Source organism: Lethenteron reissneri, chromosome 1 (assembly GCF_015708825.2).
Source record: "Lethenteron reissneri isolate LAM-NWPU_2019-01 chromosome 1, ASM1570882v1, whole genome shotgun sequence".
NCBI classification, from domain to species: Eukaryota; Metazoa; Chordata; class Hyperoartia; order Petromyzontiformes; family Petromyzontidae; genus Lethenteron; species Lethenteron reissneri.
The window spans coordinates 914,306-935,350 of NC_083779.1; the positions used below are offsets into that span (position 1 = coordinate 914,306).

Sequence of the window (21,045 nt, forward strand, 5' to 3'; positions counted from 1 at the left end):
GTCCTCTCTCTATGAGTCGTCCCCTCTCTCTCTGAGTCGTCCTCTCTCTCTGAGTCGTCCTCTTATCTGAGTCGTCCTCTCTCTGAGTCGTCCTCTCGCTGTATCTGAGTCGTCCTCTCTCTCTGAGTCGTCCTCTCTCTCTCTCTCTCTGAGTCATCCTCTCTCTGTCTCTGAGTTGTCCTCTCTCTCTTTGAGTCGTCCTCTCTCTCTCCCTAAGTCGTCCTCTCACAGATACCCAGTCGGGGTACGGGGGTCAGCACGTGACAACAGCAACAACAGCAGTGGCACAATCGACACAAACACGATCGCAGTGCAAAGGAGGAGAGGAAACAACAACAGCAGCAGGGTGGAGATTCATCTGAAGATCTCTCAACCATCAATGGGCGGGTTACCCCCCCCCCCCGTGACCCGCCCCCCGTGCCCCTCCCGTGCCCCCCGCCTTCCTCCCCCCTCCCCCCGTGCCCCCCCCCCGTGCCCCCCCCGTGCCCCCCCGCCCCCCCCGGGCGTGACGCGCGCGCTCCGCCTCGAGCCCGGAGTCTCCGCCGCTCACTTCGGCACGAGAAGCGCCGCGCGCTCACACGCAGACAGGGGTACGTCTCACCACCATCACCACCATCACCACCATCATCACCATCACTCATCATTACCATCACTCATCATTACCATCACTCATCATTACCATCACTCATCATTACCATCACCACCATCATCACCACCATCATCATCACCACCATCACAACCATCACCACCATCATCACCATCACTCATCATTACCATCACTCATCATTACCATCACTCATCATTACCATCACTCATCATTACCATCACCACCATCATCACCACCATCATCATCACCACCATCACAACCATCACCACCATCACCACCATCATCACTCATCATCACCACCATCACCACCATCACTACCATCACTTATCACTACCATCACTCATCATTACCATCACTCATCATTACCATCACCATCACTACCATCATCACCACCATCATCATCATCACCACCATCACCACCACCATAACTACCATCACTCATCACCACCATCACTCATCACCGCCATCACTCATCACCACCATCACTCATCACTACCATCATCATCACTACCATCATCATCATCACTACCATCACTCATCACTACCATCATCATCACTACCATCATCATCACTACCATCACTCATCACTACCATCATCATCACTACCATCACTCATCACTACCATCATCATCACTACCATCACTCATCACTACCATCATCATCACTACCATCACTCATCACTACCATCATCATCACTACCATCACTCATCACTACCATCATCATCACTACCATCACTCATCACTACCATCACTCATCACTACCATCACTCACCACCACCATCACTCATCACTACCATCACGTTATCAGTAGTGTAGTGACTACATCATCAGTGGTGTGGTAACTACGTTATCAGTGGTGTAGTAACTACATTACCAGTGGTGTAGTAACTACATTATCAGTGGTGTAGTAACTACATCATCAGTGGTGTAGTAACTACATTATCAGTGGTGTAGTAACTACATTATCAGTGACGTAGTAACTACATTATCAGTGGTGTAGTAACTACATCATCAGTGGTGTAGTAACTACATTACCAGTGGTGTAGTAACTACATTATCAGTGACGTAGTAACTACATTATCAGTGGTGTAGTAACTACATTATCAGTGGTGTGGTAACTACGTTATCAGTGGCGTGGTAACTTCGTTATCTTCATTTCGAGGGGAGGAATGCACTCTGCTCTGTGTCTCCTCTGAAGTCGACGTGTGATTGGTTCTTTCTCTGAGTCGTCTTCAAATGTTCACGTTAGTCTGCACTTCCACTGACCAGGGATTCCCATGTAGACACTCTATGGCAGCGGTCGGGAACCTATGGCTCGCGAGCCATATATGGCTCTTCCAGTGACGGCATATGGCTCCCAGACAATTTTGAGTTGAAAAAAAAAATCAGTTTGGACTGATTTTAAAATACTTGTGATATTGCTTAATAATACCGTGTCATTTTAAAGTAAACAGAAACTAGTTTTGAAGATAAAATTCACGGGTCACGCCTGCACGAAGCTCAACCTCACCACGTACGAACCAGACTACAAGGCCATCAGCAAAACCATGCAGCACCAGAAGTCGCATTAAAAGTAAGACATATTTAATTTATTATACGTTAAAAATACTATATGGCTCTCAATGAAATATATTTAGAAATATTTGGCTTTTATGGCTCTCCCAGTCAAAAAGGTTCCCGAACCCTGCTCTCTGGCATGTCTGTAGGCGGATGTATTTATGTGTGTGTGTGTCCATACGACCACGTGTGCCGTGCCGGCCTTCATAGGTGCTCGCGAACAGCACTTGCCCCAGCAGTCGGGTGTCTTGTGTGTCCTTCATGTCGATGTAAATGTTTACTTATTCGTAGTCTATATATATGTGTATGTATATATGTGTATATATGTGTGCGTGTGTGTATGTGTCCATGTATATGTATGTCTATGTATATGTGTATCTATGCATGTGTGTATGTATACATATATGTGTGTATATGAGTGTGTGTATGTGTGTCTATGTATATGTGTGTCTGTATATACAGTATGAGTGTGTGTATGTCTATGTATACGTGTGTCTATGTATATGTGTGCCTGTATATATGCCTCCGAAACGTCGTGATTTTTATTTTATTTTTATTAATTTTGATGTTTTACCTACGTGACTTTACCGAAAAAACCTAAGAATATGTATGTATGTATGTCTATGTATATGTGTGTATGTCTATGTGTGTCTATGTATATGTGTGTATGTCTTTGTATATGTGTGTCTATGTATATGTGTGTCTATGTATATGTGTGTCTATGTATATGTGTGTCTATGTATATGTGTGTGTCTATGTGTGTCTATGTATATGTATTTGTGTGTCTATGTATAAGTGTGTGTATATGTATGTCGATGTATATGTGTGTCGATGTATATGTGTGTCTATGTATATGTGTGTCTATGTATATGTGTGTATATGTATATGTGTGTCTATGTATATGCGTGTCTATGTATATGCGTGTATGTGTCTATTTGAGTGTGTGTTTGTGAGGAGCGCTACGAACCCGCCAGAGCCGAGTTCGATTCCCGCTCACGGCCACCACCACCGGTGACGATTATCTAAACCGGTCCTGGGCCTCCCCTAGGTCAACTCAGCCCCAAATGAGCACCTGTTGCGATGTGTAGTAAACATCGCCACTGGGGAGACAAAGGCGGCCGGGCGTGCGTGGGGCTGGCCACCCACCCCCTCGTGTTCCACGGTGCCGGCCTTCGTAGGTTCTGCTACTCACTAACAGCACTTGCCCCGACATTCTGTAAGAGGCTATCCGGCAGGGTTCTTTGTCTTTATCTTTGGCCGTGGTGTTGATGCGACTGAGATCAGTCGACCTGTCGACTTGTGTGTGACCAGCTAAGAATGTTCTAACGGACCAGGATAAAACTAGTTTTAGCGGACCAGGCGTCAGGCCCACTGGGCTACGTAACTTTACTTTTCAGAAGCAGGTGAGAGCACAACGAAGTGGCTTCATCATCATCATCACGTGAACACTTAGAGCGGCCGCATACTTAAAATGTGTGAGGTCGATTCTAAATGTGGAGGGGAAAACCGGAGGACTCTGAGATTTAACAAGTAAACCCGTAAAAACAAAGTTTTTCACTCTAAATCCTTTATATGCGTGGCGGCTAGAGTTCTCTCGTCCTCTGGCTTGAGATGGCTGCAATCTATGGGTCAGATGATTGTCTGCCAGTATTAAGCAATTGGTAATTCAATATTTAATTAGTTTTCCCTAAACAGTGTAAAATTTTGGAAAAACAATTTCACGAAAATTAATTATCACGGGAAGTGGGTTAAAAAACGACCGAAAGATTTGCACGGTCCTAAGCAAGCAAGCAAGCACGCGAACTTAATATAAAGGATTTAAAAAAGATCCACGCGACCACGGTGAGAGAGAGACATGCAGACTCCAAATATACAGCAGCAGGAGTCTGGGTCGGGATTGAACCCACGACCTCCTGTATACCAGGCGAGGTAGTTAACATCTCATAGCCACCGTGATGATGAGAGAGAGAGAGACACGCAAACTCCAAATATACAGCAGGAGTCTGGGTCGGGATTGAACCCACGACCTCCTGTAGACCAGGCGAGGTAGTTAACATCTCCTCGCCACCGTGGTGTCCTCAAGGGCCTCCTGAGAACCTCCTTTAGCACGAGGAGACGCCCTGGGGCGTTGATGCGACTGCTCGTGAGGAGTGATGCGAGACTACTGCTGCCGCTCTTGTCAATGTGATCATTGTGATGTGCGGTGTTAGTCAGCTCATAGTCCACAGTAGGCTGACAGTCAACAGCTCATCGAGTGATAAAACCGCGTGATAGTGACGTACAATGAGGCGGTGGCGTTAGATGAGATGTCATGATTGCGATCAGTGATTACAGAATGGTTCATCGTTACGTGATTGGTGATCGTGCTAACGCGCTACGTGCGTTTACGTTTCTGTCACAGAAACATCATCACCGGGCACCCATCACACGACATCACCACCACCACCATCATCACCACAGACATTGCTGGCATCACAACCATCATCACCACCACAGACAATCACCATCACCATTATCATCCACACCAAAATCATCATCTCCACCATCATCATCTCCACCATCATCATCTCCACCATCATCATCTCCACCATCATCATCTCCACCATCATCATTTCCACCATCATCAACCCGACCAAGATGACCACCACCATCATATAAACAACAGGACACTAAACAATCATCGTGATCACATAGAGACGACTATCACCCTATTACCACCATCACCACCATCCTCCAATCACTACCACCACCATCACCACCACCCCATCAGCACCACCACGATCACCACGACCACCACTACCACGACTACCACCACGACCACCACCACCACGACTGCCATCGTCACCGCCATGAACGTCGTCTCCGCGGTGGTGGAAGCGGCGGCGGCCTCGCAGCTCGAGGAGGAGGTGAGACTCCGGGTAAGGGCGGGGGGCGGGGGGGCGGGGCGGGGGGGCAGCGGGTAACGAGGCGCAGCCCCTGCAAGTGCCCTGGCTCGTGTCGCTGCTGGCGGATGAGCCTCTGGGCGGGTATTTTTGGCCTACTCTTCCACTGCTGGCCAATAACTACAATACCTCCGGAGTGGTTGCGGCAGCCACACTTGGCCCCACCACACACAGACAGACACACAAAGGCGGCCGGGAGTGGTTCTTGTTTGACGCTCCGGCCCCGCTTAATAGGTGCTCGCTAACAGCACGTGTCCCGAACGCGCTGCTCTGTGGTCGGTGTGAAGGCGACAAAGAAGGGAGATTTAATAAAAAAAATTTACTCTTCTATCTGGCAACAAAGAAGGGAGATTTATTTAGTTCCACTTAGCCTCTCGGGTTGAAGCAACGAAGCGGCGCTTACGAAAATAAATATATTAAGCCGTGATGGTAACGGCAATAAATAAACGCATACACGTAAATACTACACATGGGAACCCGCCGATTTGATGTAATTATCCTGCATTCCGCGGGAAAACATTTCCTAATTGCTGACGGAAGTCGCCTTCAGTGGACTTCTCTCGAGGGGTTGACACCACCACGAGGCACGCTCGAGCCACTGCTGGATGAAGGGAATCTGTCCACTCGACATGATCATCATCATCGCCATCATCGTGATCATGAAGAGCCTACGACCACACGGTACCCGCTTGATACACGTGGGCCCTGCCCGGTCTGCGCACAGCCATTATACCGCGATATACGAAGCAGTTGCCTTCAAAAAAGGTTCCTCTTATCGAATAGCTTCCAAAATAAGGCCTTTTAACAAAAAATAACAATGTGTCGTCAAACCCGCCACCACCCCACACAGCGCACGCGTCAGAGTTGTCACGTGAAGAGAACGTGCCAGTCAGTGAAGAGTTCAGCACCACGCCCTCCTGCCCCCTCCTCCTGCCCCCTCCTCCACTACCTCTTCCACCTCATCATCTGCCTACCTCCTCCACCACCTCCTCCTCATCGCAGGCGCGCTCCCCCCACCGCTCGTCCTCACGAGCCTCCTCCACAGAGGCCGATCTTGACACCGCTGGTACCAGTCATCGGCAAGTCCACTCAGCTCCACGTCCTCCTGTACCACATCACTCCATCTCTTCTCTAGCCCGTGCCATGCCCGTCTAGCCCCCTCTATGCGGCCGAACAGAAGTTGCTTGGGCATGCGACTGGGCATGCGGGCTACATGACCCAGCCAACGCAGCCTTGCCTGCCGGAGGAGTTCACGGATGGGACTTTGTCCAGATCTTCCAAGGATTTGTGAGCTCCTCACACAATCCAGCCTGGTTAAACCCAGGATGGATCGTAGGCAGGCCGGCCTGAATGTTTCTAACCGGCGCAGATGCTCCACCAGAGGGGTTCACGTTTCATAGAGAAGGGAGGGAATGACAGTGGCCGAGAAGACCCGAAACTTCGTGTGGAGCGACAGACCAGGTAGCTTCCACACAGCATTGCACAGCCGATGAGAAGATATTGCCGCCCGACTGATTCTGAGTAAGACCTCTGCTGTCAAACCGAAGCGGGTTATAGACACACACACATAGACAGACACACACACGTAGACACACACACCTCTACATAGACACACACTCAGACATAGACACACACATATACATAGATATACACACTTATACATAGACATACACACACATGTACATAGACATACAAACACATAGACATACACTCACATATTTAAAAAGACTGGAAAATTCGGAGACAAAAGGATGTGGTGACGCGCGTGTGTGAGAGTGACGCATTAATAGTCGAGTGTGGATTAACGAACGAGTGATGAATGAGTAATGAACGAGTGATGAATGTTTCATGAAGCCGCGGGGACCCACGGGGAAGCTCTTAGGGGGACCACGTGGTCGGCGCCGATTTCACGGCGCGGCGAGCACGGCAGAGGTGGCCCTCGGGGAGCGGTGGGGCAGCGGTTAGCGCGCTGTGTGTGGGGAGCGGTGGGGCAGCGGTTAGCGCGCTGTGTGTGGGGAGCGGTGGGGCAGCGGCGTTCATAGGCGCTGCTGCTACTCGCTAACAGCACTTGCCCCCACAGTGTGTTTGAGGCTTTACGGGGGATCTTTGTCTCTGCACGTGTTTGAGTGACCCAGGTCAACTCACGCTCCTGGACATCTAAGACCAAGAGCTTCATAGCTCATCGGATTTCTCAAGTCTCAATAAACATTCGAATTCTAAATTGAGCGCGTTAGTCCTGGCCTCTACAGAAGCTCAATTGTATTTTTTACCCACTCAACGACTCACTCACTCACCCACCCACTCACTCACCCACCCACTCACTCACCCACCCACCCACTCACTCACCCACTCACTCACTCACTCACCCACCCACTCACTCACCCATCCACCCACCCACTCACTCACCCACCCACCCACTCACTCACCCACTCACTCACTCACTCACCCACCCACCCACTAACTCACTCACCCACTCACTCACTCACCCGCCCACTCACTCAGACTTTAAGCCTGGTCTCTTGGGAGCTCTCAGCCGGGTTAAAAACAAAACCAACAACATCATTATCACCGTGCCGCCTCCACAATAGCTCTACTGCCCCCCCACGTCCCCCCCCCCCAACACCCCCCCCAACCCCTCCCCTGCCCCCCATCAAAGTAAATCTGGAGCCGAGGCTGAATCTTCACTTCTACAAACAAAACCCAACGGTGACGATCCCCAACCCCCCCCCCCTCCCGCGGGAGCTGCGGGGGGCTCCGTGGGGGCGGGGGAGTGGTGGAGGGGGGCGGGGCCGTGGGTGGGGGTGGGTAGGGGGCTGGGTGGTGGGTAGGGGTGGTGGGTGGGTGGATAGGGGTGGGGGTGGTGGGTAGGGGTAGGGGTGGGTAGGGGGCTGGGTGGTGGGTAGGGGTGGTGGGTAGGGGTGGTGGGTAGGGGTGGGTAGGGGGCTGGGTGGTGGGTAGGGGTGGTGGGTGGGTGGATAGGGGTGGGGGTGGTGGGTAGGGGTGGTGGGTGGGTGTATAGGGGTGGGGGTGGTGGGTAGGGGTGGTGGGTGGGTGTATAGGGGTGGGGGTGGTGGATAGAGGTGGATGTGGCTAGGGGTGGATCTGGTGATTGCTGCTCAAAGGAGGAGTTGGAGGCGCTGCTGCTGAACCTGCAGCGTGTCACTAAGAGGTGGGGCCTTATACCAGCAGGCCCACCAAAACTAAGCACCTGCCTGGGTATTTTGTACCATCAGACACTCCGAATCAGTCGAGCGGCAATACATTTTCATCGGTTGCGTACCGCTGTGTGGAAGCAACCTGCTATCGCTCCGTACGAAGCTTCAGGTCTTCTCGGCCACAGTCATTCCCTCCCTTTTCTACGCTTGCGAAAGGTGGACCCCTCTAATGTGACATCTGCGCCAGTTAGAAACATTTAGGCTGGCCTGCCTACGATCCATCCTGGGTTTAACCAGGCTGGATTGTGTGAGGAGCTCACACATTTTTGAAAGATCCGGAGAAAGTCCCATCGGTAAGCTCCTCCGGCAGGCAAGGCTGCGTTGGCTGGGTCATGTAGCCCGCATGCCCAGCCACCGCATGCCCAAACAGCTTTTACTTGGCCGGATCGAGGGGGCTAAATGGGCGCGGCACGGGCTAGAAAAGAGATGGAGTGATGTGCTACAGGAGGATGTGGAGCTGAGTGGACTTGCCGATGACCGGTACCAGCGGTGTCAAGATCGGCCTCTGTGGAGGAGGCTCGTGAAGGACGCTACTGGGGAGTTGGAGGCAGTCGCCCTCCAGCAACAACGGAGGGTGGAGGAGCGACGCTCACAACAAAGAGCAGAGCGCTGGCGGCTAAAATACAGCAAGTTGGCACAGTCGGGGGTACAGCCGGTGATGCATCTCCAGGTGATCTCAGTCAACCAACCCATGCCACCTGCTGGGTCTGTCCCGAGACTTCCTCCTGCCAGCAGCGAGCCTTCGACACTTCACGTGGCCTCAAAGTGGGGTAGGGGTGGAGCTGAGTGGGTCGGGGTCGGTAGGGGTGGGGTGGGTGGGTAGGGGAGGGGTGGGTGGGTGGGTAGAGGTGGGGGCGAGGGCTGGCCAGCTCATGGGTGGCCGGCTCCATTCATTATTCACGACCGCGCGACTCGGCTCCTGCGGTTTGGGGTGCCAATCATCAACACTCGTCCACCATTTGTGGCGTTAATCACCTGGCGCCCGTGTCTGCGTGCTCACAGCGAGTGTGTGTACGTGTGTGTGTGAGTGTCACTGTATGTGTACGTGTGTGTGTGAGTGTCACTGTGTGTGAGCGTGTGTGAGTGTTACTGTGTGTGAGCGTGTGTGTGTGTGTCGCTGTGTGTGTATGTATGTGTGTGAGCGTGTGTGTGTCACTGTGTGTACGTGTGTATGTGTGTGAGTGTCACTGTGTGTGTACGTGTGTGTGTCACTGTGTGTGTACGTGTGTATGTGTGTGAGTGTCACTGTGTGTGTGTGTCACTGTGTGTGTGTCACTGTGTGTGTGCACGTGTGTGTGTGTGAGCGTCACTTTGTGTGAGCGTGTGTGTGTTTGGGGGGAGCGGTAGTGTAGCGGTCAGCGCGTTTCTCTACGAACCGGACGACCCGAGTTCGATTCCCGCTCACGGCCATCAACACCAGTGACGATTATATAAACCGGTCCTTGGCCTTCCCTAGGTCGACTCAGCCTCAAATGAGTATCTGGTGCGGTGTGTAAACTTCTCCACTGGGGAGACAAAGGCGACCGGGCGTGGTGTTGGTCACCCACCCCCTTGTGTGCCGTGCCGGCCTTCATAGGTGCTGCTCGTGAACAGCACGGGGGGTGCTGCTCGTGTAGAAGACGCGCACCGAGCGTAGCCCAGCGTGCTGCGTGGTGGTGATGGTGGTGGTGCGTGGTGGTAGTGATGGTGGTGGTGATGGTGGTGGTGATGGTGGTGCGTGGTGGTGGTGGTGCCGCCAGCCTCACCATGCCCTCTGCCCGCCCCCCTTTCACCCGCTCGGCCTGGGTGGCTGCACCTTTAAACTAAAACTATCTATGTTGTTTTAGTTTACCAAGGAGCCAGCTGTACAGCTCTTTCACAAATGATAAGTCAACTAACTGGCTTATCACGTGGAAATATACAGCAGCCAAATACTCTAAACGCGTGTTTCTAAATGTGGAGGGGAAAACCGTGCAGAGAGAGAGAGACGCAAACTCCAAATATACAGCAGCAGGCGTCAGGGTCGGACCCACGAGACCTCTTGCGCACCAGGCGAGGTAGTCAACATCTCCGAGCCACCGTGGCACCCAACGTTATTCTATTGTGCCGTGTCGGCTGCAGGAGGAGGCTGTACGACACAGCACGCTCCACTCGCCCTGGCTGCCCACGCCAACCTCTGGGGGCGAGTGTCGGCACTTCTCAGCAGGGTGCTGACACATTGAGATGAGGCCGTGACTTCTGTTAACTTTGATGAAACATAATTAGAGTTCACGAATCCGCCACGTGATTGCATCTTCCTCTCTCCTCCTCCCTCCGCCTCCCACCCCAAATCCCCCTCCCGCTCAGGTGCGCACTTTGTTCGTGAGCGGCCTGCCCATGGACATCAAACCCAGGGAGCTCTACCTGCTCTTCCGACCTTTCAAGGTGAGCCTCACTCGTAAGGAGCCTTCCCTCAAGCGACGTCAGGTGACCCAGCAGGTGACCCAGCAGGTGACTTAGCCAGGTGACTCAGCCAGGTGACTCAGCCAGGATCGGATCGTGACATTGGTGAGGCCCCCAACTTCGTCAAGCTTCTGGAGGAGTGATCGAGGAATGTCTGTAGATGATTTTTACAGTTTTAGAAACTCCTTTTCCCCACCGCTATCTCCTTTATTTTTAAACCAAATACGTAAAACTTGAAACTTCATTTTGTTTTCGTATTTAGTGCCCCCTCCCCCCTCTCCTGGCAATGTGAGACCCTAAACTGTGATGACTTCATGTGGATGAGCGAGTCGTGGGTGAGTAGGTGAGTGAGTCGTGGGTCAGTGGGTGAGTGGGTCGTGGGTGAGTGGGTGAGTGAAGCGTGGGTCAGTGGGTGAGTGAGTGGCTGAGTGAGTTGTGAGTGGGTGAGTGGCTGAGTGAGTTGTGGGTGAGTGGGTGAGTGAGTGGGTGAGTGAGTCGTGGGTGAGTGACCTCTGGGGAGGAGGAGGCGGTTCATGAAGGACGCGACTGGGCACTTAGGGGACAGTCGCGTACCCGGCAGCGGAGTGATGCAGAGTGATGGGGAGTGATGGGGAGTGATGTGGAGTGATGGGGAGTGATGGGCTGCCCTCCTCTGTGCTGTGTGCAGGGCTACGAGGGTTCGCTGATTAAACTCACCTCCAAACAGGTTACTCACTCACCACTCACTCACCACTCACTCACTACTCACTCACTACTCACTCACCACTCACTCACTACTCACCACTCACTCACTACTCACCACTCACTCACCACTCACTCACCACTCACTCACCACTCACCACTCAACACTCACTCACCACTCAACCACCACCCACCACTCACCACCCACCGCCCACCTCTCACTGCCCACCGCTCACCACTCACCACTCACCACCCACCACCCACCACTCACCACTCACCACCCACCACTCACCACTCACCGCTCACCGCACCTCACCCACGCCTGTTCCTCGAAGCGACTCCCATGCGCAGGCTGCTGCACGGATGCTGTGCAGGAGGAATTCGCGAATGTGCGCAGTGAGCGACGGCTCCACTTCGACTTGCGACCACAACACGCGCCGACACGCCACGTCTAACACGCGCCTTGGTTAACGCGCCGCGCACCTGGGGAGACAAAGGCGGCCGGGCGTGGTCCCGTCCACGCCGTTCCGGCCTTCATCGGTGCTGCTACTCGCGAACAGCAACTTGCCCCAATGCTCTGTTTCAAGGCTATACGGGGGACCTTTGTCTTTGTCTCCGTCCAGCCGGTGGGATTCGTGATGTTCGACAGTCGATCCGAGGCGGAGACGGCCAAGAACTCGCTCAGCGTGAGCCCCTCCTCCTCCTCCACATGCCCCTCACCTGGTCCAGAACCTCACCTGGACCTCACCTGGTTCAGGGTCTCACCTGGTTCAGACTCTCACCTGGTTCAGTCTCTCACCTGGTTCAGGGTCTCACCTGGTTCAGGGTCTCACCTGGTTCAGGGTCTCACCTGGTTCAGAACCTCACCTGGTATCCTGACAATTGAATCCTTTTTTTTTAAATCAGGGCCCCCATACATTCATCAAAAAACAAATGTCCACTGGGCCTATCTCCTTCGCTGAGCGTGGCGCCCCTGGATCCTGTCGCCCTGATGAGGTCCTCCTGGAAGGAGAGATGACATTAAATAAATAAATAACCGAATGCATTGGTGGCAGAGAGGGGGGGGGGGGGTGGAGATAATTAAATAATTAATTTGCGTCGGTGGCAGCTCGTGGAGTCCATGGCTCAAGTCCTACGCGGTGACAAAAGTCACAATCAGAATATTTATTTATTAGCGGAGGAGGAATCCGATGAGCTATGAAGCTCTTTTATTCACAGTCGAGGGGGCACGGGGGTCAGGACGTCGTCACAACGACAACAAACGATACAAAAACACGATAGGGGGGCACAGTCTATGAAAGGTAAAACAAAAATCACTTTAAAATATACAAATATGTCTGAATACAACAACTTGAATGTTCTACCTTACCAGATGTGAGGCCCACTGAGCCATGAGATGATGAGTTCTGAGAAGCGACCGCGGCTGTCACAAGTGGCAGCTCAACAAAGTGGCGCCGTCATCGTGACGTGGACATTCATAGCGGCAGCCAAACACCCCTCGGCACGCGTGGCGACGTCGATTCTGACTGTGAAGAGAAACCCGGAGAGAGAGACATGGGGAGAGAGAGACACGGGGAGAGAGAGACACGGGGAGAGAGAGAGACACGGGGAGACTTTGACTTTTGAAAACTTTATTTCCCCAGCGCAAATTGCGCTGGAATATTGCTGTGCCTTGTAAGCCACTCGGAAGCGACCATTTCTGCAACCAGTGACAAATTAAATTCGTTCAGTGTCAGTGACAATCACCACAAAGCGAACAGCGGCGTCAGTCCCGCACGACTGGACAAGAAAACGGGGGGGGGGGGGGGGGGGTCAAAACGTGTAGATTAGTGCATTCTGCACAACTGTACACAGAGCGTCCTTGGCGCACCCCCATTTCTTCAGAAAGTCACTCTCCCCCTCGGCATGACCGTAATAGGCGAACTCTAACTCGAGCCGCGCCTTTATGAGGGCCTGCACCATCGCCAGCACTCCACAGCCACCGCTGCCGCCTTCCAGCCTCCGCTTCCGGGTCATATAGATCGCCAGTTTGGCCTGGGCGCACACAAAGTTCGCGACGTGCCGCTTGTCGCCCCCCGTCCCGGTCACTCCGTACACAAAGCCGCTCTCGCAAAACGGGGTGCCCAGTCTCCCGAACACCTCCGCCAGGAAACTGAACAGCGGGGCGAGCCTTTTGCATTTGAGGAACTGGTGGGCCAGGTCCTCCCTCAGTCCGCAAAATGCGCATGTGTCCGGAGCTCCCGGCACGGCTCGGCTGACCCACACCGCCGACGGTACAGTCCAGTGCGCTACTCTCCATTGGAGGTCGCCACATCTTTTGGCAGTGGGGGGCCGGTACATATCACGCCACTGGGGGGTAGCGTCCGTTAGCTCAGAGAAATATCCCCTCCATTTCGTGTCTGGCAGCTCCTCCAAGTCCCGGAAGTGCAGTGCCTTTACGCAGGCGGTGTAGAGCTTTTTCTTGCTGACTTCCGCCAGCGAGACACTCCTGCTGTTCTCCATCTTTAATAATTTTCTCCGGTCCTCGCGATCAGAGGGGACGGCACAGGAGAAGGTCAGCCGGGGGAAGGAGGGTCCCTCCCCGTCGCCCGACTCTCCCAGCCCCACTCCGAGCCTCTTCGTCGCCCGCAGGACTTCCCGCAACAGTTTGGTCCCGGCGAGCATGGAGCGCAGCCCGGCCGCTTCTGAGATTTCCATAGCCGGTCTCCACCTTCGCCGGCTAGGGTCCACCAGGTCGCTGACCCTGCTCACCCCTCCGGCAACAAACCGCGCGGCCAGGGTGCGTTCCTCCTTCAGGCCCTGGAAGAGGTCGTTAGCGAAAAGCGGCTCCTGCAGAAAAAGGTTCGCATCATAGTCCGCGGGCGCCCTTTCCCATTCAAGACTACGCCAAGCATCTAGCAGGCTGCGATAATACCTTGGCAGCGGCGACTGGTCTACCAGCCCCAGGTCCGTCAGGAAGAGCTCGCGGCCGTACCCAAGCCTTCCGGCCCGTCTCAGCAAACCGAGGGCCAGGACCTTCCAGGGCTGGTCCTCCGGCTCGTACAGCAGGCGCCTTATGTCCAGGACCCTGAACGCCATCACCCTGCTGGCGACGCTCACTAGGCCCTGGCCTCCCTCCTTCACTGGCAAACAGAGGACCCCCGGCCTCTGCCAGTGCCTTCCGTGCCAGACGAAGGAGGTGAAGGACCGGGGAGAGAGAGACACGGGGAGAGAGACACGGGGAGAGAGAGAGACACGGAGAGAGAGAGAGACACGGAGAGAGAGAGAGACACGGGGAGAGAGAGAGAGACACGGGGAGAGAGAGAGACACGGGGAGAGAGAGAGACACGGGGAGAGACAGACACGGGGAGAGAGACACGGGGAGAGAGAGAGACACGGAGAGAGAGAGAGAGACGGGGAGAGAGAGAGACACGGGGAGAGAGAGAGACACGGGGAGAGAGAGAGACACGGGGAGAGACAGACAGGGGGAGAGAGACACGGGGAGAGAGAGAGACACGGGGAGAGACAGACACGGGGAGAGAGACACGGGGAGAGAGAGAGACACGGAGAGAGAGACACACACGGGGAGAGAGAGACACGGGGAGAGAGACACGGGGAGAGAGAGAGACACTGAGAGAGACACACACGGGGAGAGAGAGACACGGGGAGAGAGAGACACGGAGAGAGACACACGGGGAGAGAGACACGCGCACACTCCCAATACACACAGAGAGCAGCAGCAGCAGGAGGCGAGGGGGTCAGCATCGCCCAGCCGCCGTGACCCCTCCCTCTGTTCCCCTTTCTCGCCCCCCCCCGCCCCCCCCGCCCCCCCGCAGGGAATCCGCGTTGACCCCGAGAGCCCCCAGAGCCTGAGGTTGGAGTTCGCCAGGTCCAACACGAAGATGTGCAGCAGGGGGGGGGGCAGGGGGGGGGCGGGGGGGCGGGGGGGCGGGGGGGGCGGGGGGGGGCCGCACCTCGCCCTGGCGCCGCACTTCGTCACGCGCGAGACCTGTGAGTGGCGTCACGTGACCTGTGAGTGGCGTCACGTGACCTGTGAGTGACCATCACGTGACCTGCGAGTGACCCCACGTGACCTGTGAGTGGCGTCAAGTGACCTGTGAGTGGCGTCACGTGACCCGTGAGTGACCACACGTGACCTGTGAGTGACGTCACGTGACCTGTGAGTGGCATCACGTGACCTGTGAGTGGCATCACGTGACCTGCGAGCGCACGGGTGGGTCGGTCAAAGACACCAGCACCACGCCCCGGCCGCCTTTGTCTTCCCCGTAGCGATGTTTGCTACAGACCATGGAACTCATTTTGAGGCTGAGTCGACCTAGACGGAGGCCCAGGGCAGGTGCAGATAATCGTCACCGGCGTTTGGTGGCGGCCGCGAGTGGGAATGGAACTCGGCGGGTCTCTGCCGGGTCCGTAGCGGCAGCGCGCTAACCACCGCACCCACCACTCCCTCGACACAGACTTGTGGGGCAAGTGCTGCGAGTGTACGATGGGTACACTCACACGCACATGGGCGAGCATTGACACACGGCCACACGCACAGCAAGCGCCATGCGCCACGAAGCGACGGTGACGTCACCACGGCGCTTGTGAATTGTGCCAGGCTAGGTGCACTTGAGGCCGTCACGTGATGTGTCGAAGGTTCTCCGCCAGGAGGTGACGGGACAGACCCACGTGGTTACGGGTTGACTGACTGAGATGAATGGCGGATGCACCACAGCACCAGCTGCGCTCCTCCCTGTGCCAACGCGCTTCCTTGTAGACACCCGCTCGTTGTGATAATAATGCGGATGCCACTGCTGATGATGATGATGCTGATGATGATAATGATGATGCTGATGATGGTGCTGATGGTAATGATGCTGCTACTGATGATAATTGTACTGCTGCTGATGATTCCACTGATACTGGTGCTGCTGATGATGCTGCTGTTGCTGATGATGCTGATGCAGATGATGCTGATGATAATGATGCTGCTGCTGATGATGTTGATGCTGCTGCCACTGTGCGCTCAGACGAGCTGGCGGGAGCGGCGCTGCTGCCCGCGGGTCCGGACGCGTGGTCGGCGTACCACCCGGCACTGTACGCAGACGTGGGGCCCGCGGTGGCCCACGCCGCCTTCCCCCCCTCCCCCTCCTCCTCCTGCTGCTACCCCACGGCCACCGCCACGGCCTCCTCCACGCTGCACGCGCAGGTGCCGTGCCACCCTCGCTCGCCCACTCGCCCACACACTCACCCGCTCGCTCGCCCACACACTCACCCGCTCACTCACTCACCCACACACTCACCCGCTCGCTCGCCCACACACTCACCCGCTCGCTCACTCACCCACACACTCACCCGCTCGCTCGCCCACACACTCACCCGCTCGCTCACTCACCCACACGCTCACCCACACACGCACCCGCTCGCTCGCCCACACACTCACCCGCTCGCTAACTCACCCACACACGCACCCGCTCGCTCGCCCACTCGCTCACTTACCCACACACTCACCCACACGCTCACCCGCTCGCTCGCCCGCTCACTCACCCACACACGCACCCGCTCGCTCACCCGCGCGCTCACCCACTCGCTAACTCACTCACTTACCCACCCGCTCTCACAGAGACTCACTCACCCACTCAGTCACCTGCTCGCTCACTCACCCGCTTTTACAGAGATGCTCTCACACACTCTCCCACTCGCCTGCATGCTCACCCAATCATTGACGCACCCGCTCACCCACTTGCTCACTCACTCGCTTACTGGCTCATTCACCCACCCACTCTCACAGAGACTCACCTACTCGCTCCCACGCGTTCACTCACTCATTCACTCACTAACTCACCCGCTCACTCGCTCACCCACTCACTCACTCATTCACCCACTTGCTCACCCGCCCACTCTCACATAAACTCTCTCACACCTTGACCCGCTCGTTCACCAACTCACTCACCCACTCGCTCACCCACTCACCCACCCACTCTCTCGCTCCTGCACTCCCTCGCTGCCCGCGCCTCGTCCGTGGGTCCACGTCAAGCGCGCAGACCGGGGCGTGGTGCCGGCCACAACACCCCCTCGTTAGTAGCAAGCACTTTCCCCAGCAGTCTAAAGGCTACATGGGGGATCTTTGTCTTTTGCGTGCGCGATCTCAGCGGGGCGATACTGGAGGCTGCGTTGCCCGCACTAAAAGCCATTCCCGGATGAGATGGAGACAGAGAGAGGGGGGGGGAGGCCGACCGCGTGCATTTTTAAAGCGGCGTAAAAGTTTCACAGTCGTGTTCGGCGAACTGCGAGATGATGATGATGATGATAGGAAGAGACGAAGTGTGAGGAGCTACAGTGTGTGAGTGTGGCGAGATGTTAACTACCTTGCCGGCTATGCAGAATTTAGTGGGTTCGATCCCGACCCTGACGCCTGCTGCTGTATATTTGGAGTTTGCGTGTCTCTCTCCCCGTGGTCGCTGGATTTTTCTCCGGGCCCTTCGGTTTTCCCCCTCCACATTTAGGATTGACATCACGCGTTCAGAGTATTGGCTGCGATACATTTCAACATGATGATGATAAGCCACTTGCTTGGGCTATGATTTGTGATAGCCAGGTCACTTCTGAAAAAAGCTACATAGTTCAGTGGGCCTTTACCTGGTAAAATAAAACACATTTTCTTAAAATAGTCTAGCTTGTCATCAACATTTTTTTATTACTCGAAACAATCAAAAAAACAACCAGGCCTCTGCCAAGCGAGCTTTGTGCCGCGTGGCCGTGGGGGTGACTGGACGCCATTTTCCCCGCCCCGCCCCTCCACCTCCCATGACGTCACAGATGCGCTGGTTCCCGCCCATCGACGTGACGCAGCAAACCTGGAAGACTCGGCAGTTCTGCTGAGCGACTCCCACAACGATCATCGCCACCACCACCACCACAACGATCATCGCCACCACCACCACCAGCACCACCCCCCGACGCCACCACCACCACCACCACCCCCCGACGCCACCGCCGCCGCCGCCGCTACCGCACGGTAGGGAGGTTACCGTTCACTACGTACCGGTGCAAAAGACGTTCAACATGCATACACACACGCACGTACCAGGGGCGTGCGGTCAGGGGAGGCAGGGGAGGCAGAGCCTCACCTGCCGTACTCCAATGTAAATAGCTGTTACGAAAAGTAAAAAATAAAGAATAATCAAATAAAATATATATTAAGATTTTTCCTACTGATCTCTGTTATAAATGTCATTTCTGTACGATTCCAAGCATTTTCATAGTCAAAATCGCCAAATTTGCGGAGCTCCGCTGCAAATACAGGAGACGAGAGGTGAGGCAGCACTGCGCTCAGCCTCCCCTCTGATTGCGCAACCCCTCAGAAACTGGAAGCAGCGCGGGCAATAAGCGCGTGCCTGTCACTATCTCAGTATGTCACCAATGTAATGTTTGTAGACCTCTTCATTTCATATCCTCGCCTTCCATACTCCAGGTAACTTATTTCACGTGCGTGTATAAAGATATTTAGGCTCGTTGGTCTCGTCATGAAACTGCAACGAAAAAGCACCAGGGGAGGCAGCTATCACATCTGCCTCACTGAGGGGGACGTGTCTAACACGCCCCCCTCAGTGAGGCCACGCCCCCTCAGTGAGGCCACGCCCCCTCAGTGTGGACACGCCCCCTCAGTGAGGCCACGCCCCCCTCAGTGAAGACACGCCCCCTCAGTGTGGACACGCCCCCTCAGTGAGGACACGCCCCCCGCAGTGAGGCCACGCCCCCTCAGTGTGGACACGCCCCCTCAGTGAGGATACGCCCCCCTCAGTGAGGCCACCCCCCCCTCAGTGAGGACACGCCCCCTCAGTGAGGCCACGCCCCCTCAGTGAGGCCACGCCCCCTCAGTGTGGACACGCCCCCTCAGTGAGGCCACGCCCCATCAGTGAGGCCACGCCCCCTCAGTGAGGACACGCCCCCTCAGTGAGGCCACGCCCCCCTCAGTGAGGCCACGCCCCCTCAGTGAGGACACGCCCCCTCAGTGAGGCCACGCCCCCTCAGTGAGGCCACGCCCCCTCAGTGTGGACACGCCCCCTCAGTGAGGCCACGCCCCATCAGTGAGGCCACGCCCCCTCAGTGTGGACACGCCCCCTCAGTGAGGCCACGCCCCCCTCAGTGAAGACACGCCCCCTCAGTGTGGACACGCCCCCTCAGTGAGGACACGCCCCCCGCAGTGAGGCCACGCCCCCTCAGTGTGGACACGCCCCCTCAGTGAGGATACGCCCCCCTCAGTGAGGCCACCCCCCCTCAGTGAGGCCACGCCCCCTCAGTGAGGCCACGCCCCCTCAGTGTGGACACGCCCCTCAGTGAGGTCACGCCCCATCAGTGAGGCCACGCCCCCTCAGCGAGGACACGCCCCCCTCTGTGTGTGTATCTGGCTCTGACACGAGCCAGTGCCTCCCAGCCACTGACCTGACTACGCACGCCACTGCTGCACGTGCGTAGTCAGTGGCGGACTGCGACTGAACGAGACCTCGTCCCAGAGCATTAGGAACCACAGCGGCCACAACATGCTGCCTACGCAGTAGCTCGATTTGCGACGTGACGACGTGTCAGCGTGACGATTCTGTTGACGATTGTCTCACGATTCACTCCCACTGGGTAATGATCATCGCCGCGCCCGCGATCGACTCTGATGCTGCTCTCTCCATGACGACAGCGCTGGTGGACGCCGATGGTGATGACGACCCCTAATGGTGTCCGCGACGTTTCTCGCCCCCCCCCCCCCCCATTACAGGGCCACCCACCAACGGGAGGTCGCTCTCAACGCGTGCCGCGCTTGCATGGATTGTGTAATTGCCTCTGCTGCTGCATTACCACTTCGCTACTTTCACTCATGGGGGCTGGGGGGCGGGGCTGTGGGGGGAGCTGGGGGGGGGGCTGGGGGGGGTGGAGCTGGGGGGGGGTGTTGTTCTTTGAGTTGTGCAGCGCTGCTACGTCGACCGCAGGCAAACCCCGCTCAACGCGCAGGATGCGTTCCTGCCGGAAAACTTGCTTCGAGTGTGTTTAGTTTGTTGTCCTTACCCCCACCCCCTGCACCTCTGATTATCACGGTTGGCTACGTACGGTGCGAAAAAAGTTCAACATGCACACATACAAAGCAGAGAGATGTGGTATGGTGGATCGTAATGTGGTACAGAACCTAGCCGGAGGATGTTCAGTAACCCAACGCATATCTATGACTGGCAACCATCAGTGTGAACAGTAAGTGTATATTATTAATACATTAAGAGAGGTTACCTTGTCTGTTATACTATATCTAATATTGTTATTGTTGTTGGTTGTCAGTTCGCGTCGCCTCGCTCTCCTCCTGGAATGCGCTTTTGAGATGGGAATGGTTCCAAATGTTTTGGGTTTTCCTCTTCTTCTATATTCATAAACTCTTTAAAATCCCCCTCTTGATTTCAGACTACGCTCTAAACACACAGGGCTGCACAATGCGCGCGCGGGTGTGTGAGTGTTTGCGTAGAAGGTTGGGGTTTGTTCACCACCGCTGTGTCCGCCGTGTCCGCTGTGAACACAAATTGTCCGAGCACAGGGCTCCCAATAAGGCCCCGCGCACAACGCCGAACGGCCAGAAACAGGCAGCACGATCACCACAGCTGTA

At 55.4% G+C, this 21,045-nt stretch overlaps 1 protein-coding gene across 4 annotated transcripts; it reads left to right on the forward strand.

Annotated features, from left to right (window-relative positions):
* Positions 1–551: 551 nt before the first annotated feature.
* On the forward strand, positions 552–20,825 carry LOC133361901 (RNA-binding protein with multiple splicing 2-like). Of its 4 annotated transcripts, none has more exons than XR_009757443.1 (9): positions 552–590; positions 4,566–5,070; positions 10,647–10,724; positions 11,410–11,448; positions 12,047–12,109; positions 15,239–15,413; positions 16,436–16,614; positions 18,225–18,423; positions 20,176–20,825. XR_009757443.1 is itself a non-coding variant. In XM_061580969.1 (8 exons), exons 2-8 carry the CDS (start codon positions 5,014–5,016, stop codon positions 18,285–18,287), a joined length of 654 nt encoding a protein of 217 aa, XP_061436953.1. In that variant the 5' UTR covers positions 1,942–2,180; positions 4,566–5,013; the 3' UTR covers positions 18,288–18,445. The 4 variants fall into 4 exon arrangements, 2 of the variants coding, with proteins under 2 accessions (XP_061436953.1, XP_061437011.1); XR_009757439.1 differs by lacking the exon at positions 552–590 and adding an exon at positions 1,942–2,180; XM_061580969.1 differs by lacking the exons at positions 552–590; positions 20,176–20,825 and adding an exon at positions 1,942–2,180 and having other exon boundaries at positions 18,225–18,445.
* The last annotated feature ends 220 nt before the right edge of the window (positions 20,826–21,045 follow it).